The sequence below is a fragment of the Halyomorpha halys genome, unplaced genomic scaffold, assembly GCF_000696795.3.
Source record: "Halyomorpha halys isolate HHAL.00 unplaced genomic scaffold, Hhal_1.1 Scaffold399.1, whole genome shotgun sequence".
Classification (NCBI taxonomy): Eukaryota; Metazoa; Arthropoda; class Insecta; order Hemiptera; family Pentatomidae; genus Halyomorpha; species Halyomorpha halys.
Genome location: NW_027107556.1, coordinates 264647 through 288355, shown reverse-complemented (window position 1 = coordinate 288355; position 23709 = coordinate 264647). Strand labels below are relative to the sequence as shown.

The 23709-nt window shown below is 30.5% G+C and overlaps 2 protein-coding genes across 8 annotated transcripts in view; one reads left to right on the top strand and one right to left on the bottom strand.

Moving 5' to 3' along the window:
- The window catches only part of spg (dedicator of cytokinesis spg), a 161128-nt gene continuing 137419 nt past the window's right edge, over positions 1-23709 (top strand). For all 6 annotated transcript variants that reach the window (XR_010843004.1, XR_010843005.1, XM_067045949.1 and 3 more), the window contains exons 1-6: positions 1-154; positions 2698-2781; positions 3150-3190; positions 4425-4480; positions 6447-6543; positions 10356-10504. Coding sequence is in view for 4 of the 6 variants with exons in the window: in XM_067045949.1 (XP_066902050.1) it covers positions 118-154; positions 2698-2781; positions 3150-3190; positions 4425-4480; positions 6447-6543; positions 10356-10504 (464 nt within the window). In the remaining 2 variants the exon portion in view is untranslated. The remainder of the gene's footprint in view (positions 155-2697; positions 2782-3149; positions 3191-4424; positions 4481-6446; positions 6544-10355; positions 10505-23709) is intronic.
- The window catches only part of Inx3 (innexin 3), a 62507-nt gene continuing 52743 nt past the window's right edge, over positions 13946-23709 (bottom strand). For both annotated transcript variants that reach the window (XM_014423014.2, XM_014423015.3), the window contains exons 3-8: positions 20841-21049; positions 18915-18987; positions 18691-18836; positions 16959-17200; positions 16641-16794; positions 13946-16240 (exon numbers count right to left, since the gene is read on the bottom strand). In XM_014423014.2, the coding sequence (XP_014278500.1) occupies positions 16052-16240; positions 16641-16794; positions 16959-17200; positions 18691-18836; positions 18915-18987; positions 20841-21049 (1013 nt within the window). In that variant the 3' untranslated portion in view covers positions 13946-16051. The remainder of the gene's footprint in view (positions 16241-16640; positions 16795-16958; positions 17201-18690; positions 18837-18914; positions 18988-20840; positions 21050-23709) is intronic.

Sequence of the window (23709 nt, the reverse complement as noted above, 5' to 3'; positions counted from 1 at the left end):
GGCAAGATGGCAGGTCAGTTGTTGTCAGTGGCTCTGTTAGGGCCCTCTCTCTGAGGATCTCTCTATGGAATATTGAATTTTGTGTCGGAGATGAACCTTTGGTGACTGCTCCTCAACATGTGGGTACCTGCCAAGTCCAAGAGATATGGCGTAGGTCAGTAATCTCCTAGTCTAGTTCTCTTATCAAACTGTTGTGACAGCCATCCTGATAAAGTTTAAACTTGTTATGTTATTTATATTTTATTCTTCATGCTCTATTGACTGTCTTTTATTCATTGTGTAATGGATTCATCTAAACGTTTATGATTATAGAATTTGCTTTTGGATCTTGTTTCGTTCTGAATATCTGTGACCACTCTGAACTGAGTACTGATGAGTGTCAAGTGTCAGAGTTAGAACCATAAAGCATTGTTCCCATGTATCTTGAGTTATTACATCATGTAAACACAGAATATTATGTATACAGTCACGCTTTCTCTTGTTTTAGTGCTAAAATAAAGACAATTTTTCATATTTCCAGCCTTTAAAATACTTCTATTCATTACAATTCTTTAAATAGCAAAAAATTGTAACTTTACTAACCTGACAGTTGTTTATAGTTATATCTTTCTGTTCATTTAGATAGTCACATTTGAATTAAAGCTTCGTTAGTTAAAATTTATAGATGACTTATCAGAACTTCTAATTAAGTGAAGTCTTAGTATAACATTTTATAAGAACGATAAAATTTATCATTGTTAATTATCATGAAATAGCAACCATTAGTAGGTTGTGAATGGGCAGGTTATAAACACTATCCTTATGTTTACAACTTGTCAATGATTTAATTGATCATGATAAATGTCATTGTTCATCACGGCCTCTCCTCTCTAAGAGTCCAATAATTTAGTTTAGTTAAAGTAATCCTAGAATGTATTTATTTTGTGCTCAGGCTTAATCAAAATGCTATAAAATATCTACTCTGTATATTTAAAATTGTGAGTTCCTTATGATTTTATGTGGTATTTTTTTAAATGGAGATTTTAGTTTCTAATAAGCTTAAGAGAAAGTTCTTTTTTCTATATTTTATTTTATTTTATTTCAAGCCATAATTGTCTAAAATTCAAATTAATTGTGACAGATCTGACAAAAAAAAGTTTGGATTTTTTAAAAATTTATTATTTTCCAAAATTAGTACACTAGACTGATTATTTTCTCTACAGACTATCCCATTGGTCATAGGAGTATCAAATTAACTCCAGCCTATGTTACAATCTATGAAATATGTGATATACAAAATAAAATATTGGAAGATCATTGATTGATCGTGTGCTGTATATAAAAGGAAGATGGTCCGGGTGCGGTCAATGAATTATATTGTAATAAAACTATTTATTATGAGCCTACGTTTCAGCCCACTTTGTAGGCCTTCCTCAGGGCTAAAAAAGATACTAATAACTAAAATAATGTAACAAAGTTAGAGAATAGATAACAAAAATAAAAGTAAACTGAAGTATGGCCAAGAATGATTTAAAATATGTGAAAGTTTATATAAATTAACTACATCTTATTTTTAATAAATGGAATATGGTCTGGGTGCGATAAAAAAAAAACTCAAATAGTGACAACTATTTTAATGAGTCCACGTTGCAGGGCTTCGTCAAGGCTAAAAAAATACATAAGTAAGTAAAAAAGTAAATGGAAAATTACAAGGGTATACTATGAAACGTAAAAATAAAAGGTATATAAACAATAAATGAAAACGGAAATAGTAACCGATAAAAAGAAGAAATATAAAAAAAAGTATAAACTAAGAGATAAAAAGGGGGATAAGAATAAAATCAAGAAAAAAAGGAAGAAAAAATAATCTTAATATGTATGGCAGCATAGTTGGTGCGAGCAATTGTTGGCCAAATCGAGTTCCAATCTCCTGGTAAGAGTGTGCACCCCCCAACACTTAGTCCTCCCATCTAACATTCTGCCGACCAACTCGTCTTTTTCCATTGAGTTTTTAATTATTATACTGCATCAGCCATTCAAACACTGTGCCCAACGCATCGAATTCGCCACAGTCTAATGAACCTGTTGAGGGAGGTGTCCATGTAGACACAAGTTCCACATTCTTCCTTTTCCAAATGCTGCCTATTTTTATTTATTATTGGAAATTGGAAGCACATTATATTCTTAGCTTATTGTTATAATTATTCAAGATAAAATTTCAGTCTCATGATAGTTTATCTGAAAAATTATACTTTTTAATTATTTAATGCATGATATAATAGCATCAGTATTTACAATTTTTACATAAATTGAGATTCAAGGGATGCTTCTAAGTAAAACAAATCATAATCACATAATTAGTTCTTATGGGATATTATAAGTGATTAAGTTTCATGATTAATTTTTATTTCTAATATATTTATATTTTTCAAATAATCTTACTGCTTTGCTGTTATAGTAGCATATCTGGAAAAAAAAAATCTTTTGAAATGGACATATTCCAAAGATAGTACTGTAGGGTGAGGTTACTTTCTCTAGTTGGGCTCCCCTACAGAGTGACTCAAAAAATAATAGAGTTGTCACAAAGTATAATCAATCCATGGAGTTCATCAAATACAAAAATAAATTACTTTTTTTTTTGTTAGATGTGGCACTACAAAAGCAAAGCAACTAATAGTAAAATTTAAATATTAGCAACTTACTATTTATTCTCCATAGCTATTTATAACTGGAGAGGTGATGTTCGTTTTGGATTACCACTGGATATCGGAGACACGGTTCAAATATTTGAAGAAAATTCAGGTGAGAAAAATTTATATATTCTGTTAATCATGTACTTTATCTATATTTTTATTGTATGTAATTATTTTTGTGCTCTTAACATTTCCTGGAATCTGTTTTTAATGTTTTATAATGAAACAAATTGGTATAAATGAATATGTATCATATTTTTTTATTTCTCTCTATAATTAAAACAGGTATCAAGCTGAAGACATTTTCCATCTCTCTCTTTTTATTTTTATTGTTTTTAGTGATTTGATGCTTTGTTTTTCCAGATTAAGTTCGATTATAATTTAATTAAATGAATGCACTTGCTCATGAACCGATCATGTATTAAAAAAATATGTTGGCAGTGCCTTGGTTTATTCTAATTTTTCTCTTTTTTATAGGTTGGTACAGAGGATATGCAACCAAAAACAGATCTATCAAGGTAAATTTTTGTTTTTAATTTTGTATATATTGTATTACTTTTACCTAGCACAGGTCACACACTTCTGTGTGTCACTGTTAATCACACATGAGCATTTTGCTCACACATTAGTTTTTGGCAAGTTTTTTTTATAATTTATACAATTCCAAATAGGAATGCATCAAAATGGTATGGCAAGAAATGGTTTAGGATAGTGTAATTTAGAATTACAATTTGTGTATACTATATATGAGTGAACATAGACTGCTATGGGCGTTGATGACCTCAGGGTTTTACGCCCTTAAGCCCCAGACAACAACAACATAGAGTGCTACCAATGGGTAGTTCTCTACACGCCTGTTACACTCCATTATAACTCTGATCAAATTTACTGAAAGTATTATAATGTACAGTTGTAAATTGCAATAAATATATTATATAAAAAAAAAATGAATGAACAAATGAGTATTTCACACAAGACCAAGAATTGTTCAAGTTTTTTCTTCTTAAGAATAAAGAAACAAATGTTATTGTTAAAAAGGTTAATATTTCTTCTTGGTTCTTGCTGGCAACACTGGAGTTATGGTGGCCTCTGCTGGCAACACTGACTTTATGGGGGAGGTGCCCTTGCTGGAAACACTGAAGTTTATTGGAGTTGCCTCCTACTTTATTATATTGTTCTTATATTATATATGGTTCCTCCAGATTTATTGAAAATACAAGAATGTTGTGTATGTAAACAAACTCAAATGGTAAATCTCTTATAATGTTGTCCACGAACATCTACGTTGAAAAACCAAGCTTATGGATCTTTAATCCGAAATTTAGGTAATTTGGTACTCACTAAGCTACAACTTGATTCACCTTCCTCTGGTTTTGTCATGCTTGAATTAACTTCGGGTTCACCAACGTAGGAATACGAAAGGAAATATGTTGACTAATGAGCACAAGCTTTATAAACACTTTATTTTATTTATTTATTTTGTGTTATATTATTCTCTTTATTTTATTTATTTATCCTCCTCATATTTGTTATATTATCCTCTTTTCTTGCTTTCTTGGTCTGAAAAAAGACCACAAAGACACAGATACACAAAGAATACTATAACGTAGGCACACATTCATTTACATTTTTAACTTCTGATGGCACCACCAACCATCATCTTATAGATTGAATATCCATTTTTACTTTAATGTTCTATGTTATTCCTTAATGTATTTAATTTAGTTTCTAAAACTCCTGTTTTTTTTTCAGGGCATTTTTCCGGCTTCTTACATCCATATCAAGCCGTACAGGTTGGAAAATGAAAGGTAAAATATATTTTACTGGGTTTTGTTGTAAATTTCTTTTTGCTTCAGTATTTTTTTTTTAATTTAAAAATAATTATATGAAAGAATATTGAAATCATACATAATATTGATTAAAATAAATAAGGAGATAAGTTTACAAGGACTAGTTCAGTTAAAAATAGATAGAGACCTGCCATTAACTTCGTATTTTTTCCTAATTTTTGTTTGGAAAACTGATGAAAAGTGATTTCATTTTTCATCAATGCTTACTTTAACCAATTAAATACAATTTTAAAATCTACCCAGTGGATTACACATAGAGATGATATTATGGACGATGTACAGAGTAGAAAAGAAGAAAATACCCAGGTGCTGACCTTTTCACTAATAGCAACAGCGGAAGATAAAGGCTTACAAGCAAACCAAAGCAAAACAAAGTTTTAATATTCACCAAACAGAAAATAATGGTAAGAAATCTTACCCACTGAAAATTAATACCTTCAAATAGCTCTATCAGCAACTAGCTTAGTGAAATCAAACTAAGAATCCTCAGTGCTAACAGAGCCTTCTTCTGTAGCCCATATCCAAAGGTCAAAGAAAATCGCAAGATAGCTCAAACTGCAGATATAAAATGCTATCTAGTACATCAGCGTGGCATTTCCTTATACTGGTACCCTTGACAGAAAGATTGAAATAATTGAACATAAGAGTTGGAAATCTGGAGAAGGAAGAAGACAAATAATATCGAAAACACAGCTTGATCATGCTTGATATGAAAGCAAATAGGTTACCATGGGAAGGACATGTGGTAAGAAGTTTCCTGACAGACACTCACTTCCTAACCATTGGTCCTTGGAACCAGGCCAAGAGGGAGGCTGAAACTCAGATGGGTGGACAGGATTAAGGACACAGCTGAACACTGCGTAATAAACAGAAAGGCCATTGCCCAAGATATATGGAGGTGGAGGAAGCTGGTGAAGAGGACTAAAGATCTCCAAGGTCTATAAGCCAACCGAAAAACAAAAAAATCAATTCTTACCTTAGGACATTGATTAGGATTTTAAAATCGAATGATCAACTGAATTTGTTACTCATGTTTCGTTTCTAAACAGTTAATTATTTGTTTCCAAATTGATTTTTTTTAGGATTAAATTTTATTCTGAAGTTTACAGTTTGAATTATATAACTCTTGAAAAATATTTATCAGTTACAGTCAGATCATTTAATTTATTGGTATACATTACAAAGCTCAAAATGAATGAGAAAGGGCTTTAGAGATATGCAAAATCTTAAAACCATGAAAGCATTGGCAAGGGTTGGACAAAAGTTGAGATCTCTAAAATACACTTCTCTTACACCAACTCTATTCAGATTTGAAGAAGCAAGTCCTTAACAAATATTTGGACATACCAAAAAATTAAGTGAAAATTACTCCAACTTCTATGCTGATATTCTGCTTAGAAAACAACCCAGTTCTCAATCTCATCATGTATATATATTTAAAAATTGTATTGAAATAATAAAATCTGCCATATCCAATGACAATGATTATTAAGGCTGTTCATATTCAGTCATATTACATATATATATATTACTTGAAAAAGGAAAGTAAATAAACAATAATAATAAACTAAAATAATTAAATATAAAATAAAACGGATAGTAATAATGATGAAGTAATATATGCTCTCTTAATTATTGAGTGGAGTTCTCACCTAGAGCATTGCTTGTAAACCATGATATCGTAGAAACTGTTGGGCAAAAAATTAAAATAATGTAATGGGAAAGAATGTAGATTGTCATTTTTCAATTAAATATTAATCAACAAAAAGATAATAGAACTTAAATGTTATAAGATATCATCCTTGCATGCATGATTTGTTTCAAAATAGAATAAATTATGTTTATAATTTATTTACTCAAAAATGGTTTAGAAATCCTTTTTTAATTTTCAAAATCTGAATCAAACTTTTTTGTTTATTTTCAGCAACTGTGAACCTGTAGTACCTGTGGAGGATCCTGTAGTCCGCGAAGTGACGCTCGTACTGCGAGAATGGAACACTATTTGGAAAAATTTGTATCTTGTAAGCAATATATTTTTCTTTCTTAAATATATTCTTATTTTCTCCATTTTTTAAAGTATATATTGTTACTTCCTTTTTTAATTGTTAATTTATAAGACCATAAATGCTTGATTTTTTTTTATTTAATTATTTAGTTTTGTACCATCTTCTAGCAACCGTCACTTGTTTATCACCCAATTTCTGTTAACCATCACAGAAACCATTCTGTAAACCAAAAAAATAAGTGGGATTTTTATTTAATTCCTTGAATAAATATTTTAAATAAAAATATTTATGGGAAAGTAGAAAAATTTTTATGCTCTGAGTAGTAATATTTAGAATAATTTTATAACATATGCATCAAATTTTACTTAATAGAAATGATTTGAAAGTCAAATTAGTTTTTAATATGTTTAACATTTGGCCAATATTGTTTATTGTTGGACTCTATTTTATTGAGTGGATTTGCGTAAGTTATAATAAAATGGAAAAACGTCAGGGAAGCCTAATGCACTTGTGAATCTCAATCAGAAACTGAAATACATACATGGGATGACAAATACAATTAAAAATTCTTTTATAAAATATGGACATCAAAATTTGATTGAAAGACGAGATTGAGAAAGAAAACAAGTTAAATGTAATTTATAAAATATATGGTAAACAATGCAAGAATAAAAAAATGCCACATTGGTTAAATACAACAAAATTTTAGAAATAGAATTAATCAACATAGAACAAATATTAAAAATCATACAAAATATTAATGCCACAACAGTTTTGAGACATAGCGTAGTGAATAACTATGAATTTGATTTTAAATAAGCAAACATTTTAAACAAAATGGAGGATGTAAAACTTAGGAGGAAATATTTGGAATCTATTTATTTAACAAAAACATTAAGAGATGAAGTGAATTTTATAGCTGATTTAGGAGAAATAGGGCAACATTATGTGGACATAATAAATAATATCGATTTTTAAAACAATTGTAATTAGTAAGAAAATAAATTGTAATCAATATAAGACAGAGAGAGATAGAATAAGGTAAATCCCAAAAGTAATAACAATTCAGGGCTCAGCACACTGAAATATGAACATGAGTATAAAGTACTAATTTAAGAACAGGAAATGGCGAAAAAATAGCCCTATTGAGGAAAACATTTGGACTTATATTCAATTTTCAATATATAAGATTATTTTAATAATATGACCACTAGATAATTTTAAGAACTATAATGGACAAAAAAGTTTGAAATGTTCAGATTTGACAAGAATAAGGAATTAATATAAAGGGTGTTATTCCCCATATAAAGATGATTGGGGGTGCAGTCAGAGAATATCACAAATACGTTAAGAACTTATTTATTAGTGCCAATGTTTCGGCAAGAAATTTAAACCTTCATCAGGGCTAAGAACAAAGAACAAGATAACAATGAATAAATACAAAAAATAAGAGAAAATATATAAAGAATAATTAAAATAAATAATTGTACAGAATGAAAAAAAAAAAATAAATAAAGTGATGAAAGAAGTGGAAAATAAACAAAGAAATAAAATATACGTTTTATTTTCCACATTTTTTTTTAAATTTTCATTCTGTACAATTATTTACTTTAGTTATGCTGTATATATTTTCTCTTTTTATTTTAGGCATTTTGTTAATTATATATTTAAAAGTAAATTACAAAATGAGGAATCAATATGTGTAGGCCATCGGAAATTAGGATTTTCGTAAGCATACTTAACAATAGGTTTATGGGACAGGACCTGTCAATTTGACGAATTTCAAATTTCAAAATGAAATACCCAAAGAACCATAGCATTAATTTTAACCATTTTGGAGCGAAATGCCAAACATTTCATTGGTTGTTATCCTGTTCTTTGTTCTTAGCCCTGATGAAGGCTACAAATTGGTTGTTATCTTGTTCTTTGTTCTTAGCCCTGATGAAGGCTAGAAATTCTGGGGGAAATGTTGGCACTATTAAATAAGTTCTTTCAAGTCATTTGTGTTCACTTTACTGATCACACTCCTAACCATCTTCTCTTCATATAAAAAATAATAAAGTTTTTATGATACTCTTTGGAACTTAAATTGTAAGCTTACAACTTATTTTTCTATAATTAAAGCATAAACTGGACTTAATTAAAGGCTTATTTAAAAAAGCCAAAACTGCTACAATCATGGCTGAAATTTATGTTGTTGAACAGAGGGGTACGTGAGTCTTAGGACTTTTGGGTGGGAGGAGTTGGAAATGTATTAATGTCTTAGGTCTGAAGTTAAAATTTTATTGTGCAATTCCAATTTTACTACTGTTGTAATAAAACCTAGGGTTACGGGCTCTTCTTCGGGAAAATGTAAACAACTGAAATTTTTTTGTCGACTTCTTCTGGTTCTGTTGGGTTTACTATTTAATAATGTTGACAAGTTGGGGTGCAGCTTAGAAGGACAATATTAAATGAGGAATATAGTGGCACCTGGAAACTTCAAGGCAGTGAAACCTGTAATAAATAAACCTGAAAATTATTCTAGAAGAGGAATTTGAGGAAAACTTTTATGTGTTTCTGGAAGTTTCTGGGAATATTTTCAAGCATTGTCAAAGAATGCTACTAGAAAAGGTAACTTGTGAAGGCCAGTATTCATATTTTTCCAACTTCTGAAGTCTCAAAAATATAGAGGCTCAAGGCAGCTGAGTCAATAACTCCACTATAGCTTGTAATTTAGTATTCTTTTTTATTTCAAAATTAGTTTTGAATTATAGTGTTTTAATATTCTTGTTTTAAAGGATTGGTGCTGATTTAAGACAATATTCTTGATATATTGTCATTGTAATTAGATACTCTTTTTTTGTAGTTTCATTTTGACAAAGCTCATAAGTTTATATGCTCTGGTTTGTGTTCATTTATATGCTCTGGTTTGAGTTCATTTATATGCTCTGGTTTGTGTTCATTTATATGCTCTGGTTTGAGTTCATTTATATGATCTGGTTTGTGGTCATTTTATATGCTCCGGTTTGAGTTCATTTATATGCTCTGGTTTGAGTTCATTTATATGCTCTGGTTTGAGTTCATTTATATCCTCCGCTTTGTGTTCATTTATATGATTTTCAAAAAAGTTTTCAACTATTTATTGATGGCCTACTTTTTGACACAGAATGCCTATCTTCATCAGGGCTGCTATGATGAATGAAGGTGTTTTCGGTTGTATACAGCTCTGATGAAGACCTGCATTATGGGTCAAAACATTGCCTATCAATAAATAGGTGAAAACTTTATTTTTCTTGACTGCGTCCTTCTAGTCCACAGGCAATCATCGATATATAATTTATTTTTTGCATGGTCAAGGCTAAATATTGATTATTCAATTTATAAATTTTGGTATTGTGCATATTGGGGTTTTCTTTTTTATTGTAGCAGAATAAGGTCTATAGGAAGGAATAATGAAGATAGTCTTGATAATTAAAGTGTAAATAAAAAAAACTTTGAAATGTTATATTTCAAAACTAGTATTTGAGCTAAGGGTGTTTTTATAGTTACCTCATCAATTTATGTCTTTATTAAATTAGGTTCAATTAATTGCTATTTACAAGTTCACGTACTTTTCTGATGGTATTTCTGTAATCCTTCTATTTTCTCAACCTTCACCTCCTTCGTATCGATAGTGACGGTTAATTAATCTTTTACTGTAATTTTATTTTACATGCTATACTAATTTCATTTACTGTCATTTTATTTTACATGCTACATATATTTTGTTTACATATTTTATTTCTGAATAGTTACATTTATACTGTATTTATTCAAATTAAGAAATATTTTACTGTTGCCCATAGGTAAGAGAAGGATACAAGTTCTCGACCCTTAGTAAGGTGATGAGAGAGCTTATAGAATGGCGCAGGGAGCTGTGCGGTGGGACGTTGACCCAGGACCAGATGAGATCTCTTGGAGTCATCATCACAGCCAAGATCGATTGGGGCAACAGGTCAGTGATCTAGCAATAAACAATATACTGCTCGAGTAGTCTTAGAAAGATTTTATTGATTAGTTTATTCATTCGCTTCATTCTAAGCAATTTACATGATTAACATTAACCTCCGTTATACCAAAGTATGAAACAAACACATAATGCTGCGGGGGTCCTTTTAAACCCTAATAGAATTTTTTACTTATTTTATTAATCCTTGTATCAACATTTCATCTTGTTAGAATGAATAAATGACATAATGGATCTAAGGAGTGGATTTTAAAAATATTTGGAAAGAAAATAATGTAATCTATTATTATCAGTATAATTCCATTCTTGTTTTATGGACGCACCTAGTTGACAGTGAATAAGATTGATGGATCGTTCAATCTTCTCCTTATGGCTGGCTAATATTTTACTTAGAGTCAGCAGAAACAAATGCAATTTTTGAAAGTACCCTCGATTCCACTAAGGGTGAATATTTTCCTAGAGAACAAATGCATTTACTGCAACTGCAGCTATATCAATCCACTTCGTAAACAAAACCATTGGGTATCTGCTACTTTGTCACTGACAAGTTTATTCCCTGACCATTTTGCCATCTTATGTCTATTGTTTTTTGTTGTGTACTTGTAGATTTTTACTGTATGGTGTATAAAACTGTTACATATCACTAGAACATTCATCCTATACTTCATAGATTTGGATTTCATTTATCCATGCCCTACGTAGGCATACATTTCATTTTCGTCCCCAGGAACCCATTCCTGTTTTTTTCTCAAGTTGCATTTTTCGTTTCTACAAGCGCCCTCTGATAAGTATGATCCACATATTAGGTAGGTACTTTCAGGAAATGTTTGCTAAACGTAAAAAGTCACTATTAATCTGAATAATTCTGCAGAAACCCTTGTACGGTTAATACCATGGGTGGTCCCTGAGGGACCCAAACCCTGTTTTTATTGGTAAAGTTAATGGAAACTTACTCATGTAGTTCAAGATAATTTTGTGAGTAAAGTCGTCGAGTAACTCGAAAATTGGGGAATTATTTTGGGAAGTTTTTACTAGAGAAAGATCTTGTGGGGTCATAAGAGACCCCCATGGTATTACAAAGGTTAAAATTATCTATTTTTTTGCTAAAGCAGAGAATTAGCTTAAGAAACTTTTTTATGTCCTTGTTCTATAATTATAATGTATTATAAGCTTAATTTTGTTTTTCAAGGTTTGGTCTACTAATGAAATTGTTTTTCTTTCACTACTATTTTTATTTATATTTGGTTTTATTTATATTTATTTTGTTATTAAATAGTGCGAGAAGTGAAAGAGTGGAGGTTGTTTCCCTTCAAAATATGTTCCATTGCTGCTTAACTAACCCTATAATTCTTAGGCTCCAAAAAATCAGAGGAAAAAAAAAACAGTTATCTTACCATAATGTGTGGTTACTTTAATGACAACTATGTGTAGTTACTATTCAAAACTAATGAGTCTGCAAACCATAATGAGGGGAAATAAAAAGTGGCTGTTTGAAAACGTTCACAAAAATTAATTTTTCATAAGAGCTTCTTATCTTTAAAGCTACCTACAATAATGATAAACTTAATAGAACATAATTTAAAAAGTAGAGTAGATTTGCTAAAATATAAGCCCTGATAGAGCGCTCTGTTTACGATCAATAGTTCCTTAGATACAGTTATTTAAAAAGCAACATTTCATTAAAAAAAAAAAAAGTCAGTGGTTAAAAAATTTATATTGGAAAATCTTTATATCAGGAACCATTAGATGTATAGTCTATTAGCACTTAAATTAAAGATATTTTAATGTACTATAAAGGTAGTTAGTTAATAAGATTTTTTTTTTCTGAGAGTAGTAGTTTTTATGATGATATTTACCAAAATAAATTTGCAAGATGTTCCCTAGATACAGTTATTTGAAAAGCAACATTTCATAAAAAAAAAAAATCAGTAGTTAGAAAATTTATTTTAGGGAATCTTTATCTCAGTTCAGTAACCATTAGACATATAGTCTATTAGCACTTAAATTAAAGATAGTTTAATGTACTATGAAGGTAGTTAGTTAATAAGATTTTTTTTGTGAGAGTAGTAGTTTTTATGATGATATTTTAAATAAATTTGCAAGATGATTTCTAGTTGTTCTGATGAAATTTTGAATTAATAAAAAACTGTATCTTAAGGGGCCTCTACATGTTGGCCGAGCCATGGCGAACTCAGACATACGCGAGCATGTGGATGGATGGCTTGGCTCGGTTGGCCTAGGCTCGTTGCCGAACCGTCGAGAGTCGGTTTTTTGGCCACAGATCAAAGGGGTTCATGAGAGCGCTCGTGTAGCATCTACACCATTGTTCTTTGTCTAGTTGCAACTGAGAGCTGTTAGGAGGTTAAAGGTGTTTGTTGGTACTTTTTATAATAAGTTTTATATTTAATCTTATTTATTTATATTTAATTTCCTTTCATTTTCTTTTTTTGTAATAAAAATAATACAATCTAAGTGCAATGGCTGAAACCACTAGTACGTCCGCCATGCTTGCCTCTCTGAATAACACTGACATGTGGATGGTCCGCTCTATGTTTGCCGAGCATTTGTACGAGCCTCCGATCCGTGGCGAGCGGCCAACATGTGGATCCACCTTTAGGAATCAGTTGACACCCGGATGTCTGCCCGCATTCAAATTACAGCTAATTGAAAGTACTATGCATATTTTAGATAATTTATGAAGTTTTTTAGTATTGTAGCTAGTTTTAAGGATATGGAACTCTGAATCTAAAATCAGCGAAGATTTTATATTTTTCTTGATTAAAATTAACTTGAGGCGATGAAGGTTAAATACTTCTATATTTCCTTTTTAATGTCATTCATTGTCCCCCTTTTTTGTATAGTCAAGGTAATTAACTTGAGGGGTGATGAATGTTAAATACTTCTACATTTACTTTTTAATGCCATTCTATATTTCCCCTTTTGTATAGTCGAGGTAAAAATTGAACCATTTTATGAAAGGGAATAATGCACAATTTTTTATTTACTCAAAGAACTCAAAAGTAATTTTTTGTATCTTCTGAACAGCCATTTTTTATTCCCCCTACCTATACTTGGCAGACTCATCAATTTTTACTAGTAATTATACATAGTTTTCATCGAAGTATCCTAAAATTAGGGTAAAATAAGGTTTTTTTTTCTTATCTTGGAACTCTTGGGGTATTAGATTTTCTTTAGAAAGTAGTATTAAATAGACATATTTAGTTCTCAATTATTTTGACCATAAATCCTTATTTTGCATTGTTTAAAATGGTATATTCAATCGGTAATTTGGAATAATTGATGATCGCTCTCACTATATTCAGTTATAGTTATGGTAGATGTCTACAGCCTTTGCTTGCAACATCACTAATATAAATTATTACTAAAGAATAGAATACAGTATGATGTTTAATAAAATAGTGTACATAATAAAATGAAAATATGTATTTTATTGATACATACAAATTGTTTATATAAAATCTATTCACCAGCAATAGTTCCAATTAAAATAAATGTTTTATGATATCAACTTAAAATAATTTGAGATTCGGTCAAGATAATTTTAAAGATTTCATTCATAAATTGTTAAATATGTACAATACTAAATTTAGAGATCATGGCACAGAAAAATCTGATGCAAATTTAAATATGTGAGTAAATATAAATGTTTCATAGAACTATTCTTAACTTGTGATACTGTTAACATTAACTACAAAATTAACTAACAAAATATAGTTCAACATACAAAATCAATTTTTTTATTTTATGAAACTAATTAATAACACAACAAAATATAATTTCTCAATATGTTGGATGACTGGAATATCAATTTTGTACACATATAACATATATATTTTTTGTACATATGTACAAAATTACATAAAACTCGAATGTTCCTTAAAATATGTTAATCAGTGTAAACATAGGAAAAGTTAATTTAAGTCTTAAAATTATCACATATCGTCACTTTGTCTTTCCGTTATATATTCTCCCCTTCTACTTATGTTTATTACAAACAATCCCTTTTATATCCTAAAGGAGAACTAATAAGATCTGCATATCATTACTACCCAGCCACCCAATATTTTTAAACATGAATATTATTATTTACCTCCTCCGCAAAGAAAGGTATAGTTTAATTTGTGTTTTTCCTCTCATTTTGAGCTAATACAATAATAATAGAATTTAAGATACTTATGTTTACATACAATCAGTTTTAGATGTTGGGATTACATATTTTAATATCATTTTATTTATCAATTGAAAACCCTGAATTTTTCCTTTAAAACCTTTTTATTTGTTACTGGAATAAAATTACTGTATATTGAACTAAAATTTGAATCAACTAATGCGAAACTGGTTTCATGAAGTGCCATCGGTTGGAAGAATAAATTCTTACCATATTTATATTATCATTACAAACAAGTGAAGTCTTCAATAAAAAAAATATTTTTTTCTTTTACTTCAAAAAGAACTAGTTTAACATTTTTTTTTTGCCCTATGCCACAGGAAGTGAGCGATTATGCCATTTTCCCTCTCGCAGTCCAATACAATTAAACTAAAACTAGTTTAACATTAAAAATTTAACTGAAAGTTTTTCATGAATGTTTATGGACCACCATTATTATACTATCAACTTAAGTTATCATTAACCTGTATAGGTTAATGAGGAAAACTTGGCATATTTAAGGTAAACGTCAAAACTTTTTTTTTCTTATTGTACAAATATAGTATAAGAAATTAACACATTATTTATAAATTGTTTCAAAAAAACTTCCTTTTTTTTGTTGCTAAAAGAGAGTATTTTTTTCTTATCTTGTGTTTCTTTGGCACAGAATAAATATGACAGGGTATTGTTTATTTTAGTTCACATTTATATTTATTTGAATCATTTTAAGACATTGATAATAAACAACATTGTAATCCCATGGAAGACGAAATACATTTAATATAAAATTATATTCTAAATATCCTTAATCTAATAAAAAAATTTATCTTATAGATATAATATATATAATATAGGCGATAATAATAGTTATTTTGAAAGGATTTCACTCCTCACAATTTAATTTTTCATTACTTAAGTTGTTTGAGCTAAGGCACATCAGATAGATATTACTAATTACTACTATAAAAAAATATCGGCTCAAACAATGTAACTTATTTTATATAATAATTACAATTTAATGCCAATTTGATTACCAAAGAGTATTGTTAATTCTAAAGGCACTTGTTTTTCTTTCTATTTCCTACTCAAATTGACATTTTTCATTTTAATCTCAATACATATGAAATAATTGTTATTATAACACAATAAGAAATTCAGTATGAATCTAAAGAAAAGCAAAATAAAAAATGATATTCTTGTTAAAAAGATAAATGTGATACATTTTAATTTTAGGAATGCATTTGCTGGAATGTCTAAATGATGAAAAATATACCTCGATCTATTTACTTCAAATCAAACTAATATATAATAAAAAAGCTGGCAATTGGAAAAGTAAAAGGCAGATTAAACAAAACATAAAATAAGGTTTAAGCTTCAGTCTCCTTATGCATTCTCAGCTTAGCAGACGGATAGATGGGAGAGAGCTCCATTGTAGAGGGTGCCGTCGGGAGGTTGTTGCTCAGGTGAAGTTTGCGGGATAGTTCGTCCAGAAGTTCGCCAAACACCATCAGGTTCATATTCTGCCCAAGTAGGTGGAGAAGCAGAAAATCACCCACCTAAAGAAATATGAAATATGAGTACATTTTATAAAAAGTCATCTTTCAGAGATTAGTGATATTTAAAACAAGAGTGGGGGATTGATGATGATTATTATCTGTAAATAAATAAATTTTTAAAAAATGTTTAAAAAGAAATTATGCAGTTATTCTAAGAAAATATAGTTAAAATCTGGTGAAATTATACCAAAAGTAGTAGAAAAATAATTCAACGAATAATGCCCATATCTTGGACCTTTAATATAGCTACAAAGAAAAGGGTAAAAACAAAGACAAAGAATTCATAACGGTTAAAAAGAGTCAAGATTCATTTAAAAATATTGGAGCAGTTACAAGAATATGGGATGCCGTTATTCATTGATTATTTGTTCAAAGAAGTTCCATTATTGAAATGCATTACCTGTGTTTTCCTGATGAGCGCTGAAACTCCGGCTGGCGATCCAAAACGGAACCTTCTGATGAGAATAGTTTCCCGAACAGAGGGCAGAAGAACAAGGGCTGTAGAATAGATCAGGGCGAGTCCACTAGCAACTGCCAGCAAGATAAACCAGAACCTATTGTCCACAAATATTAATTTGAAATAATGGATAAAGAAGAGGACTTCAAAAAAAGGTAAAATAAAAATAGTAATGGTAATAGATAGATGGTGATAAATTAATCTAATCTAAAATAATAGCATTTGAGGATTTGTTAATAAATAAATAAACTGAATGCTTACCATAAGAAAATATAAATTTTCTCATTGAGTATGTTGAGAGCAAGAATACAGAGAGCGTCATGAGTCTGTAGAGAGCCAGAGGGACCGTACTTGTGGAATGTACATTTAGTCACCCTCGGGAAGATCTCTACCATTGGATCGGTACGCTGTTCTTGGTTCTGGCCTGAGAACTTGATCACTTCTGTCCCGTAGGTCATGAAAGCACCTCCAAGGAATGCATCAATCAGGAACATGTTTCCGATCTGCAAATTATAATAATGTCCCAATTAAAAAACTAGTCATCACTTAAAACTTAAATGGTGAGGGCCCATCTGGAAAGCCACTTAAAAGCATGTTGCTGTTGTTTTTTTACATTTTCTACTCTTTTAATTTCCATTATTATAAAATGTAATATTTAGCCAAATAAAGTTTAAATGTTTTTTAACAACCCGCTTATACCACTGCATTTATGCATGCAATCAGCTGATACATGAGTGTTTTGCGGGTTTTCTAAACTAAATTACTGAATAAGGACTCAAGATTTAGACAATGTAAAATAATCCAAAATAAATAAAAGAATACATAAGTAAATAAATTTGTATACTTCAAAAAATAAATGTGAATAAATACAATAATAAAAAAAAATTGAAGGAGTGTCAAAATCATTTAAGGTGGCAGAACCCAAAATGATCGAAGCTGGTGGAAGCTATCTGTGTTAAACATGGTTTGGGACAAGCTTACGTCAAAGGTATGTGTATGTGCAAGAGCTCTTCCCACCACTCTCAATGCAAGCTTGAGAAGTGGTCTCCCTTGATCATAGCTTATTCTCATAAGTGCTCCCGATTCACCACGGCTTGACAATAATGGGTCATCAAGTGTGGTCAATGTATTGAAAAAAGTAGTCTTCACATCATCTAATTAAGTTAATAATTAAAACCAAAAACAAAATTTTAATAGTTTTAAAATTATGTTTATTTTACTTATTTACATCATGACAACTTTTGAATTTCAACATTATAGTATGGTAGTGGAACCTAAAATACTATTTCAACTCATCTGTCTATTTTTGGAGGTGGCAAAATATATTGTCACCTTTATCTACAGATTGAATATCTTCGATTGGGGGGGGGGGAGTTAATAAATGAAGGAAAAGAGGATAAGGAAATGTAAGAGACAACTGATGACTGTTCATATCCAATCTTACCACAATACGAAAAGGAATAATAGACAACTGATGACTGTTCATATCCACTCTTACCACAATAAGAAAAGGAATAAGAGACAACTGAAGACTGTTCACATCCAATCTTACCACAATACGAAAAGGGATAAGTGTTGTCAAAATGTTCTTCCTATTAATACTTCTATAATATACTGACTATTAATACTTAGGTCTATTTAATTCTATAAAGCATTAAATTATCATTTTAAAAAAATATAAAACACGTATAACATTGCCTAATTACGCTCAATTGGTTTAATAATGGCCAACTCTGCACCTCATCAAATTAGGAGAGGAAATAATTTCCAACCTGTACTAAGATCAACATTTCTCCAACTTCTCTAATGATGGATCTTTTAAGGGAAGGCATTTGCCTATTTTCACTACATCTCAGTACTTTAAAATAGCAATAACTATTTTTAAAAAATATGTTATCCTCTTTTCCCAACTTATGTTTGTTTTGTTTTTAAAAAATTAAAGTTATATTAGGAATAAAACTATTGATGCAAAACAAATTCTCAAGAAACTTACAACATTGATAAAGTTGAAGACTTCGCAAAGATAATAGCCCGATGCGTAGACGTTGTGGCGATGGAGGGTGTCGATGAGGTACTGAATCACTCGGGTAAGTCGTGCTTCTTTGTCTCTTCCGATGGCAAGGCTGGCTCCTCTCAGTCCTTAAAGAACAGGAGAACAAAGTATTAAATAAAGCCTGAAAGCATTATTGCCAATAGAGATGATCATGGAAAACTTACCATCAGTGAGGTGGCGAACTTTTCCCTCTTCCCAATTCTTCCATATCCAGTGTGGTACGTAGAACAGAACTCCCTGCAAAAGACAACAGACTTCCGTTACATGGATTTTCGGTATGATAATTAAGTTAAGAGATAAAATCAATTATTTATTTTTTCATTTCACATACTCAAGAAGCAAGGCAAAAGAAAATTAAACTTTGTTTGTAGAGATAGATCTGATTTAATTTTGCTTCCTTGCTACTGTAAATGTAAAAAAAAAAAAAAATGATATCCACAGAAACAAAAACTGGTGCGGTGCAGTGCTCGCATCACGCAACTTTTACTTTGAACCCCCACCTCCCCCACATAGCCTCAAGTTTTGCGTAGATTAATGGGCTCGGGTTGAAGTATTATAATTTTCAATAAAAAAAAAATAAATAAATAAAAATAAAATCTGTAGACCAGGGAAGGCGAACATTATAAACATTTTTTTTTTTTTTTTTCGGTTCTATTTATCAAAATTCATATTTTAGGATTTAATGTTACCGCTTCTTTGTAATTTTTTAAATGTTACCTCTTCTTTGTAATTTTTAAATGTTAGCACTTATTTATAATTTTTTAAATTATTATTTCAATCAAGTTTAATTTATAACAATTCCTATCTTCTATCTAAGTTATAAATTAAGCCCTGTTAAAGTCTTTTTTTTTTTTTTTTTAAGTTGACAGGCAAAGAATAATAGTCTTTAAAAATAGAAAGACATTCTGAAAGGAACGAGAATTAGCCTAATATCGCTACTAATGATGGAGCTAATTGGTTCTTATTAATTTGGCCCCAACTGGCAGTCGTTGAAGCAAGTAAGCCAATAGTCTGCACGTTGCTAAATAACAGCGGAAGAAACAGCGTTATACAAATAGTGTCTAATTTCAAAGCATGAAATGAATTATTTTAATTACAGTCAATTAGTATTATTAATTAATCAGACTTTATATAGATTATGATTCCGTATACTTTTTGATTGTTGGAAATGTTCTCACTAGGTATAACAGAAATCAGTTTTTACTACAGCAAATCTTGTCCCTTTTAACTTAAAAGAATCAATAGGGATCAAACAGAAAATATTATAATAAAATAACTATATCGTTAACTCAAAATAAGGATTTTCAACATTCTTAAGAATGCTTAGAATTTTTTTAATTATATTTTTCTTGAAAATCTTTCAATTACCTATTCACACATTTCACAAACAATTACTGTTCCAAAATAAAATCTTTATGGTTTATCAATTGCACAATAAAATGAAAAAAAAAATACTGATTACAGATGATTAGTATGTATATATTTCTACATACATTATACTTGTTTTAATTAAAAGGCTTCACTTGTTTCAGATGTTACATATTTCAGTTTAATTGTCTTGTATCTTTGTAGAAGTACATTTAAGTAGTAATACTGCATATATTGTGAATTCAATAGTGATTTCTATTTAATACTTAATGATTATCTGTACCTTCAAATTAAATAATGTATGTAAACACTTTCATGTCCGGTGACACCAACATGTTTTTATGTGCAAACTTCTAGAAACTTAAGTTTCTTAGTGGCCAGTGACACCACATTGTTGTTATGCTCAACATCTCAAAGCCGGTGATAACACATTGTTTATTTTTTTTTATATCTCTTGGATAGAGGAGCTATGTTAAAGCCCGATTTTGGCGTTTTAATTCAGGTTATTGTAGGACACGGAACTGGGTTTTTAGTCGGTGTTAAGAAATTTTTATTTAAAGTTATAAAATAATTTTAAGAAAATTAACTTCATCACATTTTAATGAATAACATACCTTGATTCAGTTACTAAAAGAAATAAAGCTACTATAATAAACAAACACGGATATATCTATGCTATTTATTAAATAAGAAAACAAAAATGTCCTCATCGAGAGACTTACCTGGAAGAAGAGCATGAAGGGGACCCACTGGTAATAGGCATGATATCTACGTTCTTGGTTGGGTTCAGGATTGAAGACTCCTGGATGAGCAACATCCAGTCCTACCCTACCATTGTATCCAGGAATGGTGAATGTGTACGTGATCCAGCAAAAGGTGTTGATGACGTGGCCTGGGACACCTCCATCCGTGAGACAAGATATAGGATCACCTGCAACAAAACAACAGAGGTTTTTAACAATGCCACGGCAATATGTTTTCATTTTATCTTTTAGTTTGACCTCTACAATAAAACAATCAACTTCTGGCATTATACGATTAATGTTGAATTGTGGTCTCTCTGTCCATTGTTTTGCCGAATCAGTGAGTGGAGTTAGTTTTAGTGAGTCAGTGACTCTGAGTCAAAGTAATTGTAGTAGAGTCAGTGATTCGATATGAGAAGAGGTAATTCCTTTTACTGAATTAGGGAAAAAAATAATCCTATGCAACAACCTATGGGCCATTCCTAGTCAAATCAATGAATTTATTTTTACATATAAGTAATATCAGTTTGGAGACAAAAGCTTCCACAATAAAACTTTTCTTCAACATGGTCCCCAAATAAAATTTAGTATGTTAATCCGCACTTATCTACTTGTAACTTTTTTAAATTTTAATTTTCCATTTTGAGTTTTTATACAACCCTTGATAAAAAAATAAATAAATTAAAGTAATATATTTGAGTGGTACATCAAATAAAAATTTTATAATTCTGAAAAAATGAAGGGTAGGTTTATAAATGTGAAGGTGGTTGGAGGTGTGGTCAGTGAAGAACACAAGTAAAAACGTATTTACCAATACTAACATTTTGAGCAGAATTTCATCCCTTCCTGAAGGTTAAGAACAAATAATGAATAAAATGAAACCAATGATTGTTTTTATATTATCTATTTAATTTGTTATCGTGTTTTTTGTTCTTAGCCCTGATGTAGGATTGAAATTCTGGCCGAAACGTTGGCACTAATAAATACGTTTTTACTTGTGTTCTTCATATCAGGGGAGGAGGGGGGAGATGGTTGTCACCTTTCTTCAATGATTCAGAAGCCCGAAAACTTAGGAAACAACTTTAAAAATTAAATCGAAATCGTTAATAATGCTTTCGAAAAAAATGCAAGAAGATAGTTTGAGTGGCGATCAGTAAACCTACGAAAGGACAATCTTTCATATGTGGTCAACTATTAATCTTCTAAGGTACAAAAACAATTGTAAAATCGATTATACAAAGAGCTACTTCCGAGAAGTCGATTTTATAAACCAAACTTATTTTCGGTTCCGTTCAACTTAACATTTTTTAATGAGGATGTTCATAATAGCACACAGTGGCTGTTTTGCAAGTTTTGGTTATTTGGACTCTTTAAAAAGAGGTATTTACGTTGAAAGTTCCAATTGGAAAACTTTCAAAATCATAATACTGGAATCTATACGTTCGCTATTTGCCGCAAATCCAAGATTTGTACAAATGCCTGGTAAACATAGGAAGCAACATTCGTCGGTATTTTGTTGCCCATTATACTCGATTTACTCTATTTTCATTATAAAAAGGAACAAAATGTTGGTGAAATAGGTGAAATGAAAGGGAACGCAAATATCAGCAGCGTAGGTTGCTAGGTGATAATAATTCATATTTACTAAATAACCTATAAATACAACTTTCGTTCCAGATTTGTTATCAAATACTTGTTAATTTAATAACCCAAACATCTAATGTCTTTATTAACTTATACCATATTTGTGCTGTGTTAAATAAAAAAAGCCAATTTAAGCAAATAAAACAAGTCTAACTGGACACAAACGTGTGGACGCAGCCAATCTAAATACCCATCTACACACTTGCGCATGCGTGAATTTGCCCAAGTTTTGAAAACGTATAGAGGCACCTTAATACACCCTTTACAATATATTTATTATACAAATAAATGAAAGTAAAAAACACATGTAAAATATTAATGTGATTTATCATTAGTATTTTTAATGTTTTTTCCAGACTTGAGCTAGACTCTGACCTAAACGGTTAGTAATGTAGCGATGAGATGAGTCCTTCAGAGGCCGAACGGTCGCTCAATTGTCCCTAGTTAACTTAGGTACGTTGGCAGTCGGTCCACGTTGGGGAGTGGGTGTGGCCAGTCGAAGCCATTTCAACTTTTACGATGAAGTGTTGATAAGCTAGAAATATCCCAAGTCGAATTAAAGCATCTCCCTTGGAGATATTGAGTATTTCAGTCAAGTTTTCACGTTTCACATAAATAATAATAAAAGTATTATAAAGATCGATGCCGATACTATCAATCGCCGTGAATACACTTATGCCCAGTGACACCGGTCTAGACGCAATCATCCCACCTACGCTTCGGCCTACCCGTTGTATCAGTGTTTATTAACTTTGTAGGGATCCGTTCGTAACTAAACCTTACCATATTATCCGCCGCAATGCTATAAACTGAATTATATTTATGGTTTGTATTTCACAAACTTCGGTGTTGTGTAGCCTTCTAAATTTTACCGTTCATTCATCCTTCTTCGGTCGGTTTTAGGGCATACTTCCTTTTTTATTGTGAGGAAACGAAGATAACAATATAATAGTTTTGGTATAAATATACCTTAACAACTAGTTCCAGGACAAAAGGCGCGAGCATTTTCTACCTCTATTTCTTCATCTGTTTTCTACCTCTATTTCTTCATCTGTTTTCTACCTCTATTTCCTCATCTATTTTCTACCTCTATTTCTTCATCTATTTTCTACCTCTATTTCTTCATCTGTTTTCTACCTCTATTTCTTCATTTATTTTCTACCTCTATTTCCTCATCTATTTTCTACCTCTATTTCTTCATCTA